We start from the raw sequence: 24,611 nt of genomic DNA on the forward strand, positions 1-24,611 counted from the left end.
AGTTGTAAATAAGCCCTTCAAGACTTTACAACAAGAATTTCCTTCTCCCAAGTTCAGACCATCTATTGAACATCATCCGAACGTGATTTATAAAATACCCTGTGCCGATTGTGATTGTTATTATTTAGGAGAAACCGGCCGGTGTTTTGAAACTCGTAAGAAAGAACATGTCAGGAATGTCAACACATGTGCTAATGGATCAAACATTGCGAAACATGCGTGGTCATTCGACCATCGCATAGATTTTGATAATTCTAGTGTCATCGACAAAGGCTCTTTTCGTATTAGAAAAACTTTGGAGGCTTGGCACACCTCTGCTACCAGGCATGCTGATAATAATTCTAAGCCGATTCCAAACCAGTATGGTGTTCTTTTTAAACATTAGTCACCTAATTTACACATTTTTACTTTGCTTTTGTTCTTGTTGCTTTTATCTCGTCTTTTTTTGCACATATTTTTATCATTTTGCATTCCATTTTTTATCCGTCGAAGGCTGTAGATTGACAGTCGAAAGCTCATGTTCCTTTATGAATTTTTTTTAGCCAGCGAACGTTTTTATCTTAATTTTGGTTAAATCATATTGCTATACATCATCAGCTGACAAACCACAACGTAACATTGACTGGGACTCCGCTCAGTGCTTAACCTTTAGTACTATATGTACTATACTGTTTTCAACGAGTGATTCTGGAAAGCTGGTACACTAATCTAGAAAAAACGCCTCTTCACAGATGTCAGCAACTACCGGCGCCTTACAAACGACTTATCCACGATGGAAACGAAACTGACAAAACGGACTTCTAACGGACCGAATGATTTGACTAACAAAGGACGGACCAAAAACCGACCAATTTGACTAACAATAGACGGATCGAAACCGACCAATGACTGATGACAAACTTTACACGAGTCTTTCAGCTAATACCATCATGGCTAAACTGACCGATCACGTCCAACGGACTAAAGTTATAGCATAATCGACTGACAAACACTATTCACTTGACTCTGATGATGACTTCCGCTCAAGTTGTCGAAACGTCGGTCACCAACAACAGTTCTTTTCAGAGCTACACTCACCCGGACGATCACACTTACGAACTACGGCTTTACTTTACTTTACTTATATAAACAACTACTAAATTACACGGATAGGCAGTATATTCGTCTGCTTTGATGATAACATATTCATTTATCCTTTTTCTGCTCTCTGTATATCGAACAATATTTACTTTAGTCAGGACGCATCCCCGAAACAATATGCTTTTGCTCTCTGACCCGAATGTAGGGAAGGACTGCTAAATCCGAACCTAAAAGAGAGTCGTTAGTGTCAAAATTGAACGGTAGTTGGTCCTGTCGGTACATAGTCCCAAGAAGCGAATTTGGAAAATAAAACGCAGCAACCAGGATACCATACGAGTGCCAAGAAAGCGACAGCAAACTTAATAGCACTTTAACAGCATTTTTTTTTTCCTGTCGCGCTCAAACTTCTATTCATTCAGCTTGGGCGAACATATTAAAAGAGCACTCAACTTGATTGACATTACCTGTGTTGATTAAAAAGCGGATTTTCTTAATTACCTTTCCGCGAAAAATTTCCACAAGGCTAATAAAGCCAACTTAGCTACTTTTCACATAAAGCTAAGCTCTAACAAGAAAGCGAACCTGCAGTGTTTTTTCCTTGAAATTGTTTTTTGGACGGTAAACTGCAATCATTCCAATAATGTTTCTCGGAACGAGAATCTGTTTACACAGATGAATATTACACACACGTTGCTGAATTATGGCTGTGCATGAGGGGCACTCAACTTGATTGACATTTCCTGTGTTGATTAAAAAAAAACGGATTTTTATTCCTTTTCAAAACGATAATGAACACCGCAAGTTCTTTTCCAAGCAGCGCTGTTTAAAAGCAAATGTCTTCACAAAAGTCGAACAAAATTTCGGCAGGGCTAAAAATAAGTCAACTTTGCATCTCTTTTACATCTTGCCAGGGTCCAGGATGAATGCAAACGGGCAGTGTTTTGTTCTCCTTGAAATATTTTTTGTCTTTCCGAGAAAATCAACGTTTTCGATTTGACCTGCGGCCTAAATTTCGCGACTCCCAACTTGGCCAGTGAAAAGCGACCATTTTCATTCGATTTGCACGTCGGAACTACCGAGCGCAGAAAAGTTGTGATATGTCTAACTTATTGCAGAACTCATTTTCACTTAACCATAAAGCACAATTTCAAAAATATCCGATAAATTTAATTATTTCGAGGTGAACAAAACCAGAGTGTTCTTTGGCGTTATGAGTTAGTCGGTGGGGTAAAAAGAAATGTCTTTTGACCATGTGCCATACCTCGAAATTTTAAAAGATTCTAGATTCTAATTATAAAAGGTTAATTCTTTCATTAGTGTAAAGTTTAGCTTTGGCAAATGAGTAAACATCCATCAAAAATTAGTCCAAATTAAATCGCTTATAAAAATCAGAAAATCACGCCACGCGTGACCAAAAATTATTATCGCTGTACCTTTAAACATATAATGAAAATATTACTTCAGTTCCAATCATCGACATTACGAAGGTATAAGAATCCTAAATATGTTTACTTTCTTCAGTTTCAGGGGAAAAACTGCAAAGTTTTCTACAGACCTGTGGATTGTAAAAAATCCACAAGACCTAAAAAACAAAACATGGATTCCCATATATGGTTACCCATTTTCACTTTTAACTGCTGAAATTTCAATAAATTGGAACTTTTATTCAGCTAATTTTATTCAACTAATCATGGTATTAGAATTATCCTGATTAATTTTGGTCTTCAAGCCTTCCATAATTTTCCTTTTTGTGAATAAATAGTTTCTAAAGTAACATAATTAGATATGTAATTATCCAAGTAACTTTGGATTTGACGTTACCCAGAGTACTTCAACTGCGAAATCCGCCACATTTTCCAAAACTGAGCATTATTTATTAACCCACATTTTTGGCGCGCCACATTTTAGTTCCCTGTTTGTCCTCAGATCGGCGATATGATTTTGGTAAAGGGTGATGATGATGAACTATGGAGAGCTGAAGTAATAGCTGTAAACCATCAGTTAAATCAGTTAAATCAGCAGGAGGATACTTCTTTTTAAAACATTGTAATTGGAATGACTTTTCCCGTTACAACTCGCTGCTCGGTTATGCTTGGATAAGATAATAAGCCAAGCCAAACTGTCGGCAGTTTCATTCCAGCAACATTCAAAGCTAGCCTTTCTCACAAATTAGTGGGGTATTTGGCTTCAAACGACAGCTGATTGTGGCGTCGTGGTGCCTTTTTAATGCTTCTTCATTCGTTGTTGTTGTCGTTGTTGTTGTTGTTGACGGTGCTGTTGTTGTTGGAAGGAGAACATTCGGCGTCTATGCACTGGTAAGACGCCGTCGACTTATTACAAAGGCATTACTTCGCTCATCTAATAAGAGCATTTAATAATGCCAGCATTATCTTGAAAGTAAAGTTACTTTTTTTTCGCTTTTCGCTCCTAGCCACTATATGCAGCCCTCCGTGTTTGCTGGTGTCAAATACTTCGGATATTGTTTCCATCGACTATAGCACTACAGCTGTTCACTCCATTATTTCGGGTTTAACAAGAGCTGTTGCCATAGACGTTCATTTCAGTTTGGGCTACATATTCTGGAGTGACGTAACAGAGAAAAACATCAAACGCTTCCGCATTGACGTACCAAGCACGACGACAATTATTACTGGCATTGGAGTTTGTGATGGATTGGCGGTGGATTGGAGGACAGCACAGCTGTACTGGACTGATATGACAAATGATAGAATATCGATATCAGACCTTAACGGTAATAACCAACGCAGCCTTGTTTCCTCACAACTGGAGAAACCCAGAGCAATAGCTCTGGATCTCGATAATGGGTATGCACTATTGTTAGTAATATGTCTTTTTAGAATTTATTTCTGGTTAAAGAACCTAGGAATTTTCTCGAGCTAACAAACTTATATCACTGCGCTTATCCAAACAGTACGAATAGGTAATTAGAACATCCTAAATTTATACAAGGGCGTGATTTCCGTAACCTCAGATATAATAGGGTTATAAAAAGATATGGTTAATGACTGAATTCAGATAAGAAAAATTACAACACCTTGCTTTACCTGAATTATCTATGTTTTATGCTTCCTCTCTTCCATGAGTAATAACCAATTCGATGTGTAGGAGAAATCATTATTGATGCAAGTTTACTTTCAGCTTCTCTGGGCATATTGGAGTATGGAGTGAAATTTGTGTTCTTTCGCTGTTTTCGTATTAATTGGGACAATTGGTGGTCTAAGTTATGACATGCTGATTGACTGACTGATTGATTGATTGATTGATTGATTGATTGATTCATTCTTTCTTTCACTGAGGTTAATGATCTGGACTGACTGGGGAGCTAACCCTAAGATTGAAAGAGCTTCACTAACTGGAAATCAAAGGCTCGTCATTGTAACAACAGATCTTTTCTGGCCTAATGGTATTGACCTCGATAAAGGAAACAAACGAATATTTTGGGTGGACGCAAAAACGGACAAGGTCGAATCGGTCGATTACAATGGCAACGACAGAAAATTACTTTTCCAACAGAGTGGCTTACATCCGTTTGCAGTTGCACTGATTCCCCCTTTTTTATTTTTCACGGATTGGAAAACGAAAGACGAGTTTCACCAACTGGACGCCTCAACTGGGAAAGTGCTTCGAAGTTATAGCATCAATGGTGGGCGTCCTATGGGCATCGTACCGTACGACAGCTCGCGACAACCAGCAGGTATTAAAAGGGAAATTTCATGTCATGAACAGAGCTCGTTTATTTTACAGGGATTGAAAAACTGCCTGACTGACTGACTGTCTGGGTGACTGACTAATTCACTGATTCGTTGATCGGGTCGAATGATTGATGTTTTGAATGAATGTTTGACTGATTAATTGATTGATTGATTAATCTGCTGTTTGATTGATTGATTGATCGATCGATTGGCTGTTTGATTGATTGATTGATTATTTCATTGATCGATCGGCTGATTGATTGGTTGACTAATTGATTGATTGATTGATTGATTGATTGATTCATACATTGATTGATTGAAGGTGCATGCAAAGCACTGGCGCCGGTGGTTCTGGTTTGGTGGTGCAGTGTTTGGTCTGCTTTGGTTTATCACCGATTTCGTCAGTTGATGTGCTTGCATCTAGTTCTTAATCCACTTTCGTGCCCAATAATGTCATTGTACCATGTATACTATTGTGCTCACTAAGTTCACTCGTGCTCAAGCCATGAGCAAGCCGGTATCACTGTGCGCCATTATGCTCGTTTACGTACACTATGTGACAAACTTTGTTTTACATTGTGTCTCTTTGAAGCCTCAAGTGCTTGTGCTGTTAATAATGGTGGATGCAGCCATTTTTGTGTCGCAACACAATCTGGTTACGAATGCGTTTGTCCCACTGGTTTGACAGTAAAGCAAGATAACAGGACCTGCGAAGACAGTAAGTCTACTTAAAAAAGTGGAAGCATCGCGTATGACGAAGTAGAATACAGTTAATGATTTTGCTCCATGATAGCAAGTCTCAACCGAGATAACACCGCAAATTAAACCGCAATTCACAAATTAATACAGTTTAAATGGAAACGATTGTTTCTTATTGCCAAGCAGGGAACAAGGTCGGCTTTATATATATAAATCTATCTATCTATCTATCTATCTATCTATCTATCTATCTATCTATACATATACAGAAAAGAAACTCCCGACTTATCTTTAAATATACCCGTGTGACAAACCTAGTTCGTACTTTTTTTTTTCAACCAGACGTTTATTCACGTTGTCGTCTACACGCTGAGTGGAGATTTTAAGATATCTTTGTTGAAGGTCACCTCAAAACCATTATCTCTACTTCCTTCTCGTGAGATCCAAAAAATAGCCTGCTCTGATGACTCCTTTGACAAAAAGGTGAAGAATGCATTACAGTTTGTAACCCTGTAAGGAGCTGTACAATAAGTATTTCTACATCACCGAGAGAAAAAAGTCAAATCGTCAAATCAAGAAATGTGTTGTCATACAGTTCTTGTAATTCTTATCGTAGAAGTGAAGAAGTTTATAATTTTTGCTGACGCCGACGCCAAATCGACGAACATTATTTCACTGGATGTTAACTACTTTGTGGTACAAACTTTGTTTCGTCATCTTGGAAATCAACGCCCAATTGCTTTGGACTTTGACCCAGTTGAAGAACGTGTGTACTGGTCAGACATTGCACAAGGTCTCATAATTAGCGCATTTTTCAATGCAACTGCTGTGAAAATTTTGTTTCGCTGTAACGTGGAGAGTCCCGAGGGCTTAGCCATTGACCACGTGGCACGAAATATTTACTGGACTGATAGAGGGACCAATAGGATTGAAGTGGCTCGGTTTGATGGGACAAGCAGGAAACTGCTCATCAAAGATGGACTTGATGAACCAAGAGCCATAATCCTGGATGAGAGAAATGGGTAAGTGAATCGGATGCCGAAAAATTGGAAGGTCGTAAAATAACTCACTTAGCATTGCTCTTTCCTTGAGGTGAAATCTGCCGGCATAACATACGATAAATATAGGTCCCGGCATTGTTTTCAAGATAACACAGCTTATAGCATTTGATCATGCATAATGTTGCAAATATTCTACTATATATTTGAAGCGAAATTGGTTACTACAGTGGAACCTCGATTTAGCGAACCTCTATATATTTAACGAGGTCCTCGGTATAACGAATGTTGTTCTTCGATCCAGTAATAGTAAAATGTATGCAAACGAACGTACCCTGATATAACGAAACCTCGTCCTAGCGAACATCATTCGCCAGTCCCTTTGCCCTTCGTTATATCGAAGTTCCACTGTGCATTGAATGGCGGTATATATATATATTTATCGACATAGTTTCACCTCGTAGCCACCCCCAGGCGGAATAAAGTGAAATGTTGTAATTTTTGGTTTACCCAAGGAAAATGTAATCTACGGTATATTAATGCATATATATTTTTTTCCCATCCTAATTGAATGATACCACTACTTAAATATTTATAATCAGCCATCAGCCGATCGATAATTTGTCCAAGGAGGAAAAACGTTTCATACTTAGGCATTCATTCGACACGGACATCGATGGATGTACTAAATTTTGCACTGCTGCGAGCCCCTTGTGTTCTTACCTTATTCCGAGTTCAATCACAAAATGTTTCCGTGTTCTTTGACGCTTTCAGCACGATGTACTGGACAGACTGGGGCGCCAGTCCAAAGATCGAGCAGGCGGAGATGGATGGTTCAGCGAGACGAGCCATTGTAACTAGAAACCTTGTCTGGCCAAATGGACTTACTATCGACCAAACGACAAACCGTCTCTTTTGGGCCGATGCCAAACTAGACAAAATTGAGACATCAGACCTTACTGGAGGAAATCGACAGCTTATACTGTCATCTGGGAACAACATCCATCCTTTTGGCCTAGTAGTGTACAATAACATGTTATACTGGACCGATTGGAATAAAACGAGCGTTTCAAGATTCAATCTAACTAGCGGAAATCAGGATGTGATAATAACTGGCCTGCAAATGCCCATGGACATTCACGTGTTTGATCCTTCCTTAATATTTTCGGGTAAAACATCCACATTTCTTTCTCTTTAAACTATTAACAGTACATGGTATATGAACCTAAAGTAATTATTTTATTTTTGTTAATGCTGTTTAAGAACTGTTATGCTCATTGTGGAACGGTTTTCAGCTTTCCATAGTTACCTGAGATGGGAAAAGCTAGAAACTTTAAAATAACAAAATGCAAAGGATCCAAAGATCCATTTGTTTCTTTTTTCTGGGATAATGCTTATTGCACAGATGGTACGTTTCTGAATATTTCTAATATCACGGATCTTTGTCTAACATTCTTCTTTGCGTTCAGAGACGCAAACTGTACTCGATCAGCGTCAAATACATCACAATTCTAACGAAATTCCGAGGCTCGCAAGACAAAACGCTAAATTTGTCCACTTCTTCTTTGCATCCGGTTCCCCTCCGGGAAAAGGGATTTAAACGATTTTTCTTTCCCTAGGGGCCTTAAAGTCTTGTTAGAAGACTGAGATATCGAGCGTTGACTATTGCAATGCTTTATTTCTTTGTCGGTAGGACCTCATGTTTGTTCTCAAGGGAATGGTTTATGCAGCGATTTGTGTCTTCTGAAACCAGGAGGATATCAGTGCGCATGTCCAACGGGTATTGCACTCAAGCCGGATGGTAAAAACTGTGATTATGGTGAGGGTACTTAAGTATTCCGCAATTAGTCACTTTTTTTTACCAAGCTCATTCACTCACTAGTTTAAGTGAAATCGATGATTCGAGCTATATCACCACCTAGCTTTTTCTCCTTGGTTTTCCTATGGACACACTCTGAAACATTCTAGACTGTTTGTTGCGACAGACATTCAATGATTTCTTTACTGATCACAATTTTTGCTTTATTTTTTCCCCATTAATGCCAAGGTTTGTTTTATAAGAGAAGCTCTGAAAAATTTATGATCTTTGCTGAAGCCGATTCTGGAGAAATTTACAAGGTTCCTCTCCCGGTAGAGGAAAACCCTTGCTTTCCGCTCAAAATCAGCACAAACATCTCAAGACCGGTGGCAGTTGATTTCGATCCAGTGGAAGGAAAAATTTATTGGACAGACGTTACCTTAAAACTGGTGGCTAGGGCCTTCCCCAACGGGTCTTCGGAGGAAGTCATTGCGTATAATAATGTAGAGACACCTGATGGGCTGGCATTGGATTATGAGGGAAGAAATATTTACTGGACTGATGCAGGAACAAGTAAAGTTGAAGTAGCGCGGTTAGATGGATCATTTAGGAAGAGCCTTATCACTTCAAACATTGACAAACCAAGAGCTATAATCCTTAACCTGGCGGAGAGGTAATTCGGAGATGCAGAGTTTTAATTGATTTGCTTTTCAGTCCATCTTATAGTGACTATCATCTAAAATGAGTTCACTAAGTAATCTGGTACAAAAGCTGCAGCATTTGGGATAAGTATGTTTAACTTTACTATATAGACACGGGTGTTTTCAGGCCGGAATATAAAACACAGACGAAACTACTTATATAACATCTTTCCTCCAAAGAGTTTCTCCCCAAAAACGTTTTCCACTCACATATCATGATGCTGTTTGTTAGGTCGCTTGCAAAAAGGACTACCCAACCAATCAGATTCGAGTTGTCATCAGGATCAAAATGTCATATTTTATCCTACGAAGTTAATTAAATAGTCGATTGTGTTATTTATTGTCTTACGCCTTTTGGACCTTTAGCAGGTCAATCTTTTCGAAAATTTTCTTCACCAAAATCATGATAGCAAGTCGTTTAGACAGAAATCACTTCAAATTCATTAAAATCCCAGGGAAAATCAAAATACAATTCCAAGTATTCTGTTTTATTATGATAAATCTGTTATTTAGAAAGATGTACTGGAGTGACTGGGGATCATCGCCAAAGATTGAACAAGCCAACATGGACGGTTCCGAAAGGACAGTTCTCGTTAGCTCCGGACTTGTGTGGGTAAATTCACTAGCCCTGGATTTCGAAAACAGACTGCTGTATTGGTGCGATGCTAGCCTTGATCAAATAGAAAGAGTTGACTTCCAGGGAAACAACCGAGTGCTCATACTTGACTTTTCCTCTGATAACCTGCATCCGTTTGGACTGGCCCTGACTGATAACGTTCTGTACTGGTCTGACTGGAAAAACAAGAGTGTCCACAAATACAACATGACCTCCTCTCTCAGTGAAGTATTGGTTCAAGGAATGGGAAGGCCAATGGAATTGCATATTTATGATAACACAAAAATCTTTAACGGTAAATCAGCTTCGATTTGATAAAATGTACATTCCCTGGGCGTCCTTAAACTTTCTTTGTGGCGGGGAGCGCGCGCGCGCAGAGGGGGAGGGGGGGGGGAGAGGGGGGCACCCTCTAAGAAACAAGGAGCAGATAGCCAGTCAATAGCATTAACTTCTCCCGGGGGTGGAGGGGGCGGGGGGGGGGGGTCAAGCGCTGAAGTGTACAGGTAGAACGAAGTGAGTTGGTGCCCATTGGCAGTTCACAAAGTATGTTTTGTTAAAATGTTTGTTCAATGACTAGGTGAAAAAAGAGTGTTGTGTGTACGTACCAGTTCCCAACTTAAACACAAAGGCAAGACGAAAAATAACAAGGTAGCTCTCTGTTATCTCATAGGGTCCACCAGCTGTTCTCAACTGAATGGACACTGCAGCCACATCTGTCTTCCAAATCCACACGGCCATCAATGCGTTTGTCCGGAAGGAATACTGCTGAAGCCTGATGACGCCCTCAGTTGTGAAGGAGGTAAGGCCCGGCCCAGGCGAACTGTCAAATGATGCTCGCATATTCCTATGTGCATTTTTATTAAGCAGATTCAAACCAAGAATGGATGATGAGTTTCATAGGCCATAGGACATCCTGACTAACGCACAGTTCTTTCCCAAAGTCGACAATGCCACAAATCTCTATAAAGCCCTTTCCTTGAGTACATGTTCTCGGGCCGGTACATACTTGCTACGCAATGTTGTCAAGTGGAGTATGGATTCAAATGTTTTTCTTTTGTAAAATAGTGAATCGCTGCCCACAGCTTTCGGCACCAATCCACGGCAGTCTAGAGCCTTGTTCCACTTTGCCAGGAAAAACTTGCCACTTGTCCTGTGACAGAGGATACATCCTAAATGGGTCAACAACACGGACATGCAACAGCGATGGGACATGGACCGGCACTCAGACTCAGTGTAATGGTAAGTGTGCTATTGTCTCTTGATGAAAATATAGGGAAAAAATGAGAAAATCTCGATAATGGAAATGGGCAAGATATATGTGCCAGATAATGTGCAGGACAAGTTTTGATTTTTTTTTTTTTGTTTCCTTTTGTTTTTTGTTTTGTTGTTGCTTTTACGCCATTCCTCTCTTACGTTGAAATGAAAGAACGCAAATCCCGGCTCCCGACTAGTTTTGTTTAAAGCTAGAAAAAATTCGTTTGTCAGACGATTCTTGGCAAACTACGCATATCAGAGACTACATCTTTTCTGAGTAGATAATTAACAAGAGGTACCTGAACATGTATATCGCATCGTGAGTGTTTACATAACAATTGTATTGAAGCATGCTTTAAGTGCAAGCAACGTAGCCCTACGTTTATTCAATTAAACCCTTGCTAATAAGCACCAACGACCAAAATATTCTTGCTGTGGGTTGCAGCTGTTACATGTCCACCTTTACCAGCACCGTCCAATGGCATCCGGCAAAGTTGCACAGGGACAGCAGTGGAGTATTACAACACAGTCTGCCTCTTTGTCTGCCATCCTGGATATAATGCAATCGGCTCTTCATCAAGAAAATGTCTTGAAAATGGAACCTGGAGTGGCCAAGATTTCGTTTGCCAAGGTGAAAATATTTATAACCAGATTAAGCTTACATTATCTTTTTTTTATTTTTTTTTTAGCAAAATCGCTTTTATGTGTTAGTTAAGAACGATAACTTTTCTTTCTCTTCAAAAGATCCAAAGGCTTGTCATTACTTGCTTGCATACCATTCATAGCACGTTTTTGTTATTTGCTAGTATTATTAAAACAAATTCGTGCGTTATACTTAAAGCTGTCACCTGTGCGCCTTTGAGCATCCCTGCTAGAGCCATTCTGCTGACTGTGTCCTGTAGCAATACGTACGGATCAAACTGTGTCTTCGGCTGCCAAGGTGGATATGGCAGCCTTTACGGGAATGTTACTAGGACGTGCTTACAATCTGGACAATGGAGTGGAAACGCGATCAACTGTACAGGTACCAGTATCTGTCCCAGTACACCATACACCCTCTAAGATACTACTGAGTAACTTCCATTTGAATCATTGACAATTTGGTACAACTTAATATGAAAAGCTGCTGATAACGAACCCCATCAAAGAAATCCTGGGAAGGTTTCATCCGAATAACCAAAAACAAACGAAAACGTTATAATGCTAGCTATGCGAGAGTCAACTGAAAGTGTGGCCTTGCAAAAAAGATCCCGACAGGTTACCGTGACATACAACATGTAATCAGTTAGAAGTTATTTCAGGACTTCGCTACATCAATTGAAGTACTTGTTGCGGTACTAGACCGACTGTTTAATATTGCATTCTTCCATATTTCAGATATCCTTCCTCCGACATTTGGCCTCAAATGCCCAGCAAGTCCATTGCTGGTATATGCAGAACGTGGCATGTTTTCAGCAGAAGTAAACTGGACGGAACCGGTTGCTACTGATAATTCAGGAATCATGCCTACGGTAATGTCGAATTACCAACCGCCACAAAGACTCAGTCAGGGAACTCACGTGATCATATACACTGCAGAGGACCAATCAAAGAACAAAGCAACTTGTAGCTTCACTGTTAAAGTAACAGGTGCGAATTGAATATACACGAAGTTAAAGATACTTACTTTTTTTATAAATTTTGTATCAGCACATCTGTAATAGCAAATTATTATATGATATAGCATACAAAACGTGGTGTTGTATCTCACCATCTCCCTCTATCTCTGCACCAAAAAACATTGCTTTTAATATTTCTTGCTGTCTCGTCTTCATTTTGCTCGTGATGTAGTGATAAATTATTTTCCCACATGTAGAAGCTAAAGAATTTGCTATTTTCGACGGGTAATACAGTCCTATTGAAATGCTAACCAACAATCGTGCTTATCATGTTGACGTCAACAGTTATCAATTGTACATCGCTGATGGTAGACCAAGGAAGTCCACTGCGCACGAGCAGCTGCGGTAGTCATTTTGGGGTACAATGTAAATTTTCTTGCATGATTGGTTATCGTTTGAATGGCTCATCAACAGTCACGTGTGTTGCCCCTGGCAGCAGACCTCCTGGATCATGGGATAACCCGCTGCCTATATGTCAAGGTAAGTAATACAGATGACAGCCTTCATAGAATCAAACGATCCATTTTATTTTTACCCTCTGAATAATGCTCAATAGAGTTAAAATATATTGACATTCATCAAGCTGGGACATCAACCACGGAGAAATAACAGGGTACGTATCCTTGTAATATTTGGTTGTTTAATTTTTATTTCACAAGTTTGGCTCAATGGTTGATGTGCTGGACTCAGGAACTTGCATTTTGTGAGGTCTATGCGATGTAAGTTCTTCGCAGAATTAAGAACTGATCTTTTCGTTTATTTGTAGCCATAACATGCCCTTCTCTGCCTTCTCCATCTAATGGAGTTAAGACCGGCTGTACTCATATCGGATCAGAAACTTATAACACTCATTGCAGTTTCACATGCAATATTGGCTACACTCTAATTGGTTCACCGACTAGGCGGTGCCTAGAAAATGGGACTTGGAGTGGAGACATGCCTTCTTGTCAAGGTTAGTAAAATACAACCCTTTACGATCAACGGCTGTTAGTAATTTAGTTTTAAAAGCTGTAAAACACACGAGGCACAATGACTCACATTGGTAGGAACATACCTTCTCCATTTCATGGTTAAAGCTTTCTGTAAGCCATTGCCGATTACGACTGATTGTTTCACACTAGCTAAAGCAAAGAGACAAAGGAAAGGAATAATATACCAGAAACAGCTGCTTCTTTGTGGAATAATGGAAGTCTGTCGGAAACAGTTACACAGTACAGGATTGAAGAGTGCATTACATCAAGTTTAAAGTTCTTAATCTCAGGAATAGTCCTAATACAAGCATCACCTTAACATTTACGCTTCCATAAATTCATATTTTTTTTTTGTTGTTCGTTTATTTTAGTAATCAATTGCGGCGCACTCACTCCTCCAGCGTTTGGTGTCATTTCTCCACCTTCGTGCCAAGTTGGCAGTAATTATAGCCAGACATGTCGATATACTTGTGAAAGACCCGGATACGTTCTCGAGGGAATTTCTGTACGAGTGTGTGATAATAACGGACAGTGGACTGGGTCGAACGATACACATTGCAGAGGTAAAGTTGGCTAGCTTACCCTAGTGTAGAGTAACGTATGATTTGTTTTTGCTTGTTTTCTTTTCTTTTACCTGCATCTGCTTATTACCAGTATATTTCAATATTTTAATATTTTGACATTGAAATACCATGAATTTTTTGCAAATCATTTAGAGGAAGTCTTAGAGCTTTTTCTTGTGCTGCATCGGAGTTATGGAATTCTGTTCCAGAAGACGTCAAGAAAGCTAATACCGTCAAAAGTTTTTAAACTAAACTGCAGATCTATTTTTTTTTTTCACTAAATTAATTAGACTGTTATCTTTCATAAGTTATACATAGACAAGTAAAAACAAACGATATAATCTCCCGACGTTTCGGCGACCTCATGACGCCATTATCAAGGGTACAAATGAGAATTAAATTAACAAATGCGAGTTCAAGAGTTATAACTAATTTACATAGCGGAGGTGGCTGCACAAATGCTTTAGCACGGATAGAATTCATTTGCACCTTCAAACTCGGTGGTAATTGTTTGATGTAAAGCATCTCGTTGACAAGACAATCGAATTTGTTCATGCATTTCTTGAGAACTTTGAAACAGCTAAGGAGGTCCTCAGGGACAGCACCCGCGTGGTCGTTGTCATAGTGCTTGCGTGCTGAAGATGACGTGCTTTTATGGCCATCCACGCGGGCATATAAATGCCCGCGCGTGTAGCCAACATAGCTCTCTGAATCACACAGGTTACATTTAAACTAGTACACTACGCACTGTTGATTAACCAGCTGCGGTTTGAGTAATTTGTTTAATTATTTAAATTAGTTAGTTAGTTTTGTTTTGTTTTGTTTTTTTGCCGTGTTTTCACGAGAGAGGTTTACTACGGTTATTGCTTACCGAGGTTTCGTAGCCAAACCGCAGTTATCAGAGAAGCTGTTTACACGGAACTAATTAAATAAAATAGGCCGCATACAACAGACGGTTTGAGGGTTTCTCGGAAAGCAAGTGCTGCAATGTGGCACAGAAATTATCGGAAAATTATAGAATTTCTGACTTTACTCCAATGCCGAACGCAGGTCGTTGTCAATTTGTTTGCGATGATGGCGGGCCAAAGTCTCCTTAAATGCAAAGCTTTGTAGATAAATACCGGAAAGAAAATTTTGATATCTCGCTGAGCCTCTTCCCGCAAAAAAAAAAAAAAAAAAAAAAAAAAAAAACCTGAAACGGCATCTGCCGCGGAGCCCGGGCTACGTAAATGTTTACCAGTACTTCTTTTTTATTTGGGGCCGCCTAAAATTCTAACATTTGTTTTCCTTCTCCATAGACATCAATTATGACTTTTTTCTCTTTATTTGTGGTAGGTCTTCTTCTAGTTGCGCCTGCCGGTACACTGCCATTAAGCTACTGAGCTTCTAACAAAAAGGAAACGCTTACGGCACTTGGCGATGAACAGGAAACAGCAGTCCGGGATTTCTTTGCCTAAGCATGAGTTTATTTTAGCTTTTTTGGCCCGTTGACCTGAAACTTACTTATATTAGGAGGAATCTTTGTCTCCTCTTTACGCGCTGAACGCGTGAACACTTGCTGCTAAGATGTCGCGGCAACGTTTCCTCGGTTTCTGTCGGGTACTGAGCTAACCATGATGAGGCGTTCAACTGTCGACAAACATAAGTTGGCTTACTTTTGATTTTGCCGCCATTTACCGAGGTTTGCTACCGTGTTACCTCGATTAAAAATTTCACTTCAAAAAAGCTTCTCTGGCCTTACCGTAAGGCCAGGGAAGCTTTTTTAATTCAAAAAGGCAGAACAATTGATCCTAATGGTCTGAACATCCGCGAGGAAACATATTAATTGTTTTCATTTGTTTTCTTCTATTATGTTCTTTTATCATGTTATTTTATTTTACCGTATGCTTTTCTTTAATTTACACTGTCAATTACTTTTGCGTATTTCCGGTATTACGTGAATATCGGCTACATAAAAATACGTACCAATGTAAAATTTTCCCTTGTACCTGAAGAAGGCTGGTTTGGCCAGCCCAAATATAGTACACCTTCAAAAAGATCATCCTACGTTGTGTCGGTTTTTGCTTTTGTATTCTTCATTTTATATGTAAAGCCGATTAGATCACTATTGATCCAACGTATACCAGCAGGATCATCGTTCCGGTTGCTTGCTTAAACATTTTATAGTCACTTGATATAGTACACGGGTCATTTTGCAATTTATGTGCGTTGGCTGTTGGGCTGGCGTTACATATCTTCGCAACACAGTGCTGACGGGCCCCAAGAAGGGCGAAACAGCTGTCCACTGTTGCGATCCTACTTTATCGGTTCTTGTCATGTTGGTGTCTCGAAACGTTTTTCACGTAGTATCAGCCTTGCAGTCTATTGTTTGTCTTCACACATTTTTATGGCTGATCAGATCTCTTGTAGATCCTACGTTGGGAGCGTTTATCGTATGCGGTCCCTTGTAGTTTCTGGTTTCTCGTGAAGACACCGGCTTGGTTAGTTAGTGAGTTAGTTATTTTTAGGCGCGTTGAGTTGAGAAATGCGCCCTAGAAAAATGTAATTATTATTAGTAGTATTATTGTAAGTATTATTATTACTATTATTGTAATCATCATTATCATCATCATCATCATTCTGATAAATTTCTGTCTTGTTAGAGGTCACCAACTTAACCATCATGTTCCCTTATAATTTCTAGGGTACTGGTTATCAACTACTTTATATCTTTGATTGGTTCAACCATTTTTGTCCGTTAAAAAGTTGAATCTTTTTTGTCGTTTACAGATATTTCTCCGCCTTCGTTTAATGGCACCTGTCCCAACAACATGGTGTTCTATGCTACTGAATGCTCGTCCAGGGCCTTACTCCTATGGAATGAACCAGTGGCGACTGACAACTCTGATCACGTGTCTGTCAGCTACCCTGACATTCGTCCTCCAGTCAACCTTAGTATTGGTCTGTACAACATACTGTATTCCGCGATAGACAGCAGTGGAAACGGAGCTAACTGCACTTTTATTGTGCAAGTAACAAGTAAGTCAATCTTTCTGTCTTCAAGAAACTATGGTAAATAAATATAATACCAAGAAATATTATAATTAAGCTTGATTAATGGTTCGGTTTCTCTCTAAAGACAGAACTGAACTTCTGTTATTCACAGGAAAGTCCTGTACTGTTCTTCAAGCACCAATACACGGGGCCATAACTTCTCTTTCGTGTGGATTTTTATTTGGTTCCCTGGCTTCCTTCTCTTGTGATAAAGGATACCGAATGGCTGGGTCTCGACAGCGCTCGTGTAGAGCAGATGGAACATGGTCAGGCGACACAACCCTTTGTAACAGTAAGTGACTACTACTCACTTCTTTTTGATCTGCATATATATATTTTGACGCAAAACTGAAATTTCGTGTAGCACTGTTAAATCATTGTAGGAGAGTATTATATTGCAATTGATTGCTCGCGACATTCAGTAACTTGTTTCTCCCATGCATAATACCTAATTGTATCTTTTTGGAGCGCTTCGGCTAAACAGGCTCGATTAGTGTCTCGATAGCCTAAACCATGGTCTGAACCATCATCTGAAATACCGCCGAAGCGTACCAAAAAGATACGATTATATATGAGAATCTGGTTGACGTATGCAAAGATAAATGACTCGCTCGAACAATTACTGGATGTTGTTTTCCGTTATATCCAGAATAATCAAGTGCAAGTGTTATCGGCTGAGGCTGATAACATCTATAGTGACCTTGGTAAGTCTGGATATCACGAGAAATCGAACTTGGTAATTGTGTTATACCTATTGAACGAACATAGCTTTCATCCAACTCTTAGTGAAATCAATTTAATTTGAAGGCTGACTGACCAATTCATACTGTGTTAAAACTCTTCTGTTCACCTGTTCGTGATAATTATCCCCTTTATCCATTCTACTTAAACTTTCACGGCTTTTTCAGTGGATTTTTTGGAAACTGAGACCCTACGGTTTAATAAGCGTAGGTGAATATGAATGCAAGTGCAATTAAAGATTTACACTACGCCTGATATTTGAAAATTCTATCAAGCGTGCACAAGCCTTTAAGGGAGTGCAATTTGAGAGAATTTACAAATATCAGGAGTAGTGTAAATCCTTAATTATTCGAACCTTCCTACGATTACTCATTTAATATATGACAGACAAAATTAAAAAAGGCCGCGCGTTAATTTGCAATGCAGTGCAAATTAAAAATAAACGACAAATTGGCCCGCTCTCAGCCAATCACAATGAAGTAGTTTTCTCTCTTGAGGAATGCACTTAGCGTTTAAATGCTCTTATTTTTAAACAAATAAGATACCCTCGACCGTGCTTGCTCCGTTATCAAGCACGGAAGTGAAAGAAAGCGAAAGACGAACCGCTAGCTATCGAACTCCAACTCATTAAGCTTTATTGAGGAACAAAGCAACTTTTTCTTACTCCAAAGCTTTGAGCAAGAGCCCCAGTTATCTTTCAAAATGGTTCGTAATTCGAGTTTCCTTCCTTCCAGTTGTTAGGTGTCCAACAATTACAGCGCCAACACATGGAGAGGTATTTCCGTATCCATGTACGTCGATCTCTGGTGTAAATTATGGAACAGATTGCTTCTTCATGTGCAATGTCTCTGTTGGTTACCGAGTGGAAGGTGCAAAAAACGTATCCTGCAATGAAAGTGGGTTTTGGAGTGCAGATACTACCAAGATAATATGTAGAGGTATCTAATGTAGATATACTTTTGTACGTGGTTTATTTACCTGATAAACCAGGGAAAGTAACGTATCTTAATCATTTTCGTCATTTAACTGTTTCATGTTTCTCCGAGGTAGCAGGTGCACGAGACCATCACGCTCTCTAACCAACCTGCTTGTTTTTTGTTTGCTTGTTTGTTTTTTGTTTCTTTTTTCCTGGTGATTCTTCAGCTCCACCATTCCCCAGTCTTTCTCTTCTCCTCGACCTTTCTACGCGAAAATTCCTTTCTGAAAATCCCCGACCTTTTCTGCCTTCAGCCTCACTCTTGACCATCCACTTTTAATTCTGATATCCATGCAACCTAGTGTCCTCATAGTCCCTCCTTTTTCTTCTCTTCCATGTTTTGCAGACGAAGCAGGGCTAGCTCTCAAGCACACTGAGATAAATAGGCCCTTCAACTACAAAAAGATAGAGATCCATTACTATCATCGGCCGTACTCATTATGCTTGTTACATACTGCCCCTCGTCCTCACCAGATTTACCACATAAATCCCTAAATTTCATACTGTATAGACATTATTATCTGCTTGAAACGTATTTTATTTCTAATTGTGCAATGATAATCAGTACTGTTCTTCGGTATCCATTTAATAAGACTCGTCGTTAAACGGCTATCTGAGTTGTCATTCAGTACAGCTTACCTTCTTGCTGACCTTTTGTCCTTTTGCAAACCACCTATCATGCTAAACGTTGTTCTTCTTGGTCCATTCACATCCACTGACGTAATCAATATACTCCTTATCTACTTTGCTCCTCGCAGCACATTACAAGTTCGGTGCTTAACGAACACAATCCATTTCGTTGGGGAACGCTATAGCATTATCAGGCGTCTTACCAGTTATCTTATCGGCCGCAAAACCTCTCGTTAGCTTTAGTTCACCCTGCGTCATGAACTCACTGCCATTACTGGTTGGACTTGGAGCCTACTGCTTTTCTCCAGAGCATATCTGACTCCCCTTGTATCAAGCTTCTACGGGAGTAAGTGATATCGGCTCCCAACAAAACCCCAAATCATACAGAACAAGTTCATCTAATAGATTTACACATAACTAATTCTCTTCTGGAATCATCCTCTCCGCCAAAAGAGATGAGTTCCCAATAATCTTTCCTCACTACCTCTTAACAGATGTTCAACCTCCCAGCATTCAATGCCCACGTGATGTGGAGATTCCCACAGAACCTGGACAACCATTTGCAAGCGCGACGTGGCAGGTACCAAACCCCACCGACAACTCTAACGAGCCTGTAAGCCTCAGTGGTTTGCTTCCGCCGCAAAAGTTGGATGTTGGCAATAAGCACATCGCATACATAGCGACGGATTCAGCTGGGCTTATTGCAAGCTGTACATTCTCTATTTATGTCAGAGGTAGGATATGATTTATCTTAAAGCCATTAAATTCCAAAACTTGCTTATCTTTTGGAGCTGTTTCTTTACCCATTTCAGCTCTAATAGCCGGAATCCATAGGATTGGATTAGAGTTTCGATTTCCAACTTTCCGTCCAAGTTCTAGAAAAAAAAAAAATGGCTGAGAAAAGTTATGCAGCCTCCGCTTTGACATGTCTCTTGATGTCAGCCATTTACAAGGCGTAAAGCGATTAAAAATTAATTGAATATATTTTATTTGTACGAGGTACTTTTAACATAATCTTAAGTGTTATACGAAAAACAAAAATAAAAACTATCCTCGCTACTTGTTACGGAAACCGTCCATAACATCAACAATTACTTGTCTGTTTAATTCGCTTGATGATTATTCTCCTTTTCTTCCTTAATTTTTCAAGAAAATTAAAGATGGCTCTCTGAGCATCTCCACGGAATAACTTTGTAAATTTTAGTGCGTCTCATATCATTTTGATATTATCGTTGCATATTTGAGAGTCTCTCTACATTATTGATTTTTAATAGTTCATCTTTTTATTTCGTAACTATTTATATGAAGGCTACCGGTTTCTCAGTTACTACTGTTATGTGGTACCCTCGATAAGTAACGTTAATCATCATCATCATCATCATCATCACCACCACCATCATCATCGTCATCATTATCATCTAAATTATTATTATGTTCACAAACAGATCTTGAATCGCCTAACATTGCAAACTGTCCTGATGATATCCACAAGACTTCTTCAAAGAGACTGACCAAAATCTTTTTCCCTGGAGTCACTGTCACAGATAATGTTGGCCTCTACTCATTTACAACAAGCACACCAAATGGAAGCGACTTCACATGGGGAGAGCACAACGTGACTTATACTGCAACAGATATTGCAAGGAATGCTGCCAAGTGCCATTTCCAAGTCATTATAACCGGTAGATACATAAAAGTTACTGAACGTTATTTTGTTAATGACAAAAAGACAAGAGACAAAAAGACAAAAAAAAAAACTACCTGGAAAATACCTGGAAAAAAGGCAACCAAATTTTAGTCAATCGAGTAACTAGTTTTTATTTATCTTTACCTCTGTAAAAGATTACACCTGTCCGGATTTACAAGCACCTTTGAATGGAGCCAAGGCATGTGAGACGTGGCTAAAGGGCATGTTTTGCACCGTACACTGCAATGAAGGTTTCGGGTTCGTTGTTCAACCAGAAGCACTGTATGTGTGTAGTCCTAAGGGAATCTGGATAAATGCAGGGAAAGAAACGCCCAGTCTTCCCGACTGCTCAAGTAAGAGAAGATGCTATGTTTTAAACATCTTATTCTAAACAAACCTAATATGATGTGCGATATTTTCCTCCCATTTTAGCAGTTTATCTTCGTTTAATCCGTACCAGTTTAAAGGTATAATTTCCTACCCTGCGTATCAAAATAGTTTAATAAAAATATCATTATTTATATGTTTATTTTATGACAAGATAGTCCTGAGGTAAATCCGTATAGTAGTGTTCTGATTTGTTATTTATTGGTCTGGATTCAGCCATACGGGCTGTTTCCATGGAAAGGGTTATAAACGTTTTTTTTGTTTTGTTTTGTTTGTTTGTTTGTTTGTTTGTTTTCGAAAGCCAGACAATTCAAGATTTTCCACTTGCTCTAGTGCGAAATAATAAACTACTTAACAAGCTTGCTTGAGCCGTTCAAGGAAATACTGGCCCTCGGTCATTTTAGTACGGACCGAGCACAGCGAGGTCCGTACTGCCATGACCACGGGCCAATACTCACCAGTAAGGCTATAGCTCTCGGTTAGTAAGAGGTAAATATTTTAATATTACAGAAACTCACATGCCCAAGGAAGCCGTGGTAAATGGAGATGTACATTATCTAGTTGACAAGTGCGGCGGGGAGAGCGTGAACGAAGTCATCGCCGGCAATTTTATAAACCTTTTCAAAAACTCGCCATTTGGTATGGCTGGAGGCTGCAACGGGAAATGCACGATCGACAACGTGGGGGTTGAATGCGGAAACCAAACTGAAGCACGTAGGAGAAGAGACGCACCTGATGGCAAGCAAGCTTCTAAAATTTCTCTTACCGTGCATTTTTCTTTAAAAGTACCGTTACCAAGCAACGCCTCTTTATTTGACCTCAACCAGACCAGTCAACAAATATCAAATAACCTGCTCGAGGCATTGAACGAAACAGACCTGACATTGAACATCAACGGAGTCATTATAGTACATGATTCATCAAAGCCGCCAGTGTTTCGGCTTACCAGTCTTGTTTGTAGTGAAGGACAAGTCCAAAGAGGGCCAAGATGTGGTAAGAAGTTTTATTATTATTATTATTATTATTATTATTATTATTATTGCTTTTGTCAGATCACCTGACTCTACCAAGATCATACAACTTTGAATGTAATAGGTAGCGTCTTGACAGCCGGGATTAGAATATACGGTGCACTTACCTTGCTCCCAGTGATCGGCCAGTTCCGATTACCTTGGTTCTTTTAATTCGACGCACACGCATACAAATACAAACTATCAAACTAACAAAAAGCAACCCTTAGTGGACAAACAACTAAATCACATCTTCACGTACAATAAATAATATAGTATTTTTCAGTTGAGGGTTGCGAAACCAAAACCAATGTAATCACTTTAGCTTAATAACAATGCAAAGGACACAGAAAATCTAAATTAATCAATCAAAACATGAAGTTAATACACGTACTGAGCTGTCGAAGAGCGGAAAAACACGTGCGAACAAGTAATAATTGCTTTTGGTTTTTCTTCTGATTGGATGAAATGGTGCCGCTAGTTGTTGTTGTTGTTGTAGCATAGTAATGCAAAACCAATTACTGCAAAACCGCTCTATGTATTGTTATGATAAATTATTAGTGTTAGTATAATTAGAACTTCGATGCTGATACCACTTTGTTTTGCTTGTTTTATTTTTTGCATTAGTAAACTGTCCACCTGGATATTTCTTTAACACTTCTGGCTGCCAGGCATGCGCAGTGGATGAATACCAAGATCAAGAGGCCCAGACGTCATGTTTATCCTGTCCATCCGGGACAACAACCTTCGGACAGACAGCATCAAAGTCGCGCAAAAATTGTCAAGGTCATTTGAAAATGAAGCTTTAACTTGTTTTGCTCTGTTAAACAGCACATCTCTTGGTTGTAGGCAATTCTAAATGCAAGTAAAAAGTGATCGCACGATTTTAAGACATGAAATCAATTAATTATTGCGTCATATTGCTGCACGACAATAAGGAGTTAGCATGCCTGTCAAGTCTTGAGTTGGGCAATGAAGTATAAGTTTACTCGCCTTGGAAGAATTACATAATCTGTCGCGATTTACTTATATTTACTGATATTTTGGCATTTCCTTTCAGAAATTCCCAGCCCCTCCAGCGCTGAGAAGCAAGGTTTCTCCAAGCCAATTCTATATTCAATCATTGGCGGAATAGGAGCCGGCATATTTATTGGGTTGATTGGTATCACCATCTTTTGTACGAAGAAACACTGTGTGTAAGTTATTTCATTACTAAAAAATGTACCTCACGATAGCGCTAAGTTAAAAAAGAATTTTTGTGGAGAATTTCTTCGATCAGTTAGTGTTGGTTCAAGATGGATCAGCTTCACTTTGAACAGAATGAGCTGAGAACGTTCCTGCGCCCCAAATTAATAAATTGTCTAAACCTGTTTAATTCAATACACCTATGTTTCTACGGTAGCTTTGCATGAGGGAAGGGCTAATTTTCCAACTGCAGTGATGCTTATGATTCCAGTTTGTGGGTCACTCACAAACAATATTATAATATAGATAGGACCCTGCACGCGTTCTGATTGGTCAAAAACCCAGGTTTTATTTAAGCAATAGACCACTCTTTCTATGGGTTTACTGGCGCAATAAACCAGGTGGGATGTTGGGAGACCACGAGAAAAGCTTGTAAATCACGAGCCGTTAGGCGAGTGATTTACAAGCTTTCCGCAGCGTTAAACGATAACTTTCCAAAGTTTTGCGAATGGAATCAAGGTTAGTTACAGAAACGCTGCTTCCGAAATTTATTCAGAATTTATTTATCTATGCTGAAGGCTATGAAGTCCGTGTTTCTCTGCATTTTGCTAAATTAAAACTATGGCGTGAACGCTAAGCTTATGTCCGGAAACCGAATTCATTTATCGTGTTATGCATGTACGCATTGAGTTTAAACTCAAAATGTCTGATAGAAAGAAATCTTTTCCCTGCTTTTTTGACAACCCAAATTGATCAGTCAAGCCCAGCTGACTTCGTCCTCCACAGGCCGGGGAAAGCACCGAAAAAAAAATTTACAACTTCCCTAATTTTAATCTCAAGCGTAACCGGAGTCGGCGTAATATTTTTTCCGTGGGAAAAAAAGGTAAAGCTTTATGTGACGACCAACTTCT

General features: G+C 39.3%; 1 protein-coding gene across 2 annotated transcripts in view; it reads left to right on the forward strand.

Moving 5' to 3' along the window:
- The window catches only part of LOC145502340 (uncharacterized), a 29,068-nt gene that overhangs the window by 2,158 nt on the left and 2,299 nt on the right, over positions 1-24,611 (forward strand). The window contains exons 3-27 of one of the 2 annotated variants that reach the window (XM_081481618.1): positions 3,512-3,905; positions 4,398-4,795; positions 5,386-5,511; positions 6,109-6,514; positions 7,265-7,659; positions 8,184-8,309; positions 8,538-8,961; positions 9,503-9,900; positions 10,276-10,404; positions 10,671-10,844; positions 11,305-11,490; positions 11,701-11,883; positions 12,237-12,488; positions 12,803-12,997; positions 13,284-13,469; positions 13,860-14,051; positions 16,821-17,069; positions 17,197-17,376; positions 18,560-18,763; positions 19,926-20,165; positions 20,877-21,113; positions 21,274-21,471; positions 22,016-22,498; positions 23,143-23,301; positions 23,576-23,711. In XM_081481618.1, the coding sequence (XP_081337744.1) occupies positions 3,512-3,905; positions 4,398-4,795; positions 5,386-5,511; positions 6,109-6,514; positions 7,265-7,659; positions 8,184-8,309; positions 8,538-8,961; positions 9,503-9,900; positions 10,276-10,404; positions 10,671-10,844; positions 11,305-11,490; positions 11,701-11,883; positions 12,237-12,488; positions 12,803-12,997; positions 13,284-13,469; positions 13,860-14,051; positions 16,821-17,069; positions 17,197-17,376; positions 18,560-18,763; positions 19,926-20,165; positions 20,877-21,113; positions 21,274-21,471; positions 22,016-22,498; positions 23,143-23,301; positions 23,576-23,711 (6,250 nt within the window). Of the gene's footprint in view, positions 1-3,511; positions 3,906-4,397; positions 4,796-5,385; positions 5,512-6,108; positions 6,515-7,264; positions 7,660-8,183; positions 8,310-8,537; positions 8,962-9,502; positions 9,901-10,275; positions 10,405-10,670; positions 10,845-11,304; positions 11,491-11,700; positions 11,884-12,236; positions 12,489-12,802; positions 12,998-13,283; positions 13,470-13,859; positions 14,052-16,820; positions 17,070-17,196; positions 17,377-18,559; positions 18,764-19,925; positions 20,166-20,876; positions 21,114-21,273; positions 21,472-22,015; positions 22,499-23,142; positions 23,302-23,575; positions 23,712-24,611 lie in introns of those variants that run through there. The other variant, XM_081481619.1, reaches the window with a different exon arrangement.

Source organism: Orbicella franksi, chromosome 11 (assembly GCF_964199315.1).
Source record: "Orbicella franksi chromosome 11, jaOrbFran1.1, whole genome shotgun sequence".
NCBI lineage: Eukaryota > Metazoa > Cnidaria > Anthozoa > Scleractinia > Merulinidae > Orbicella > Orbicella franksi.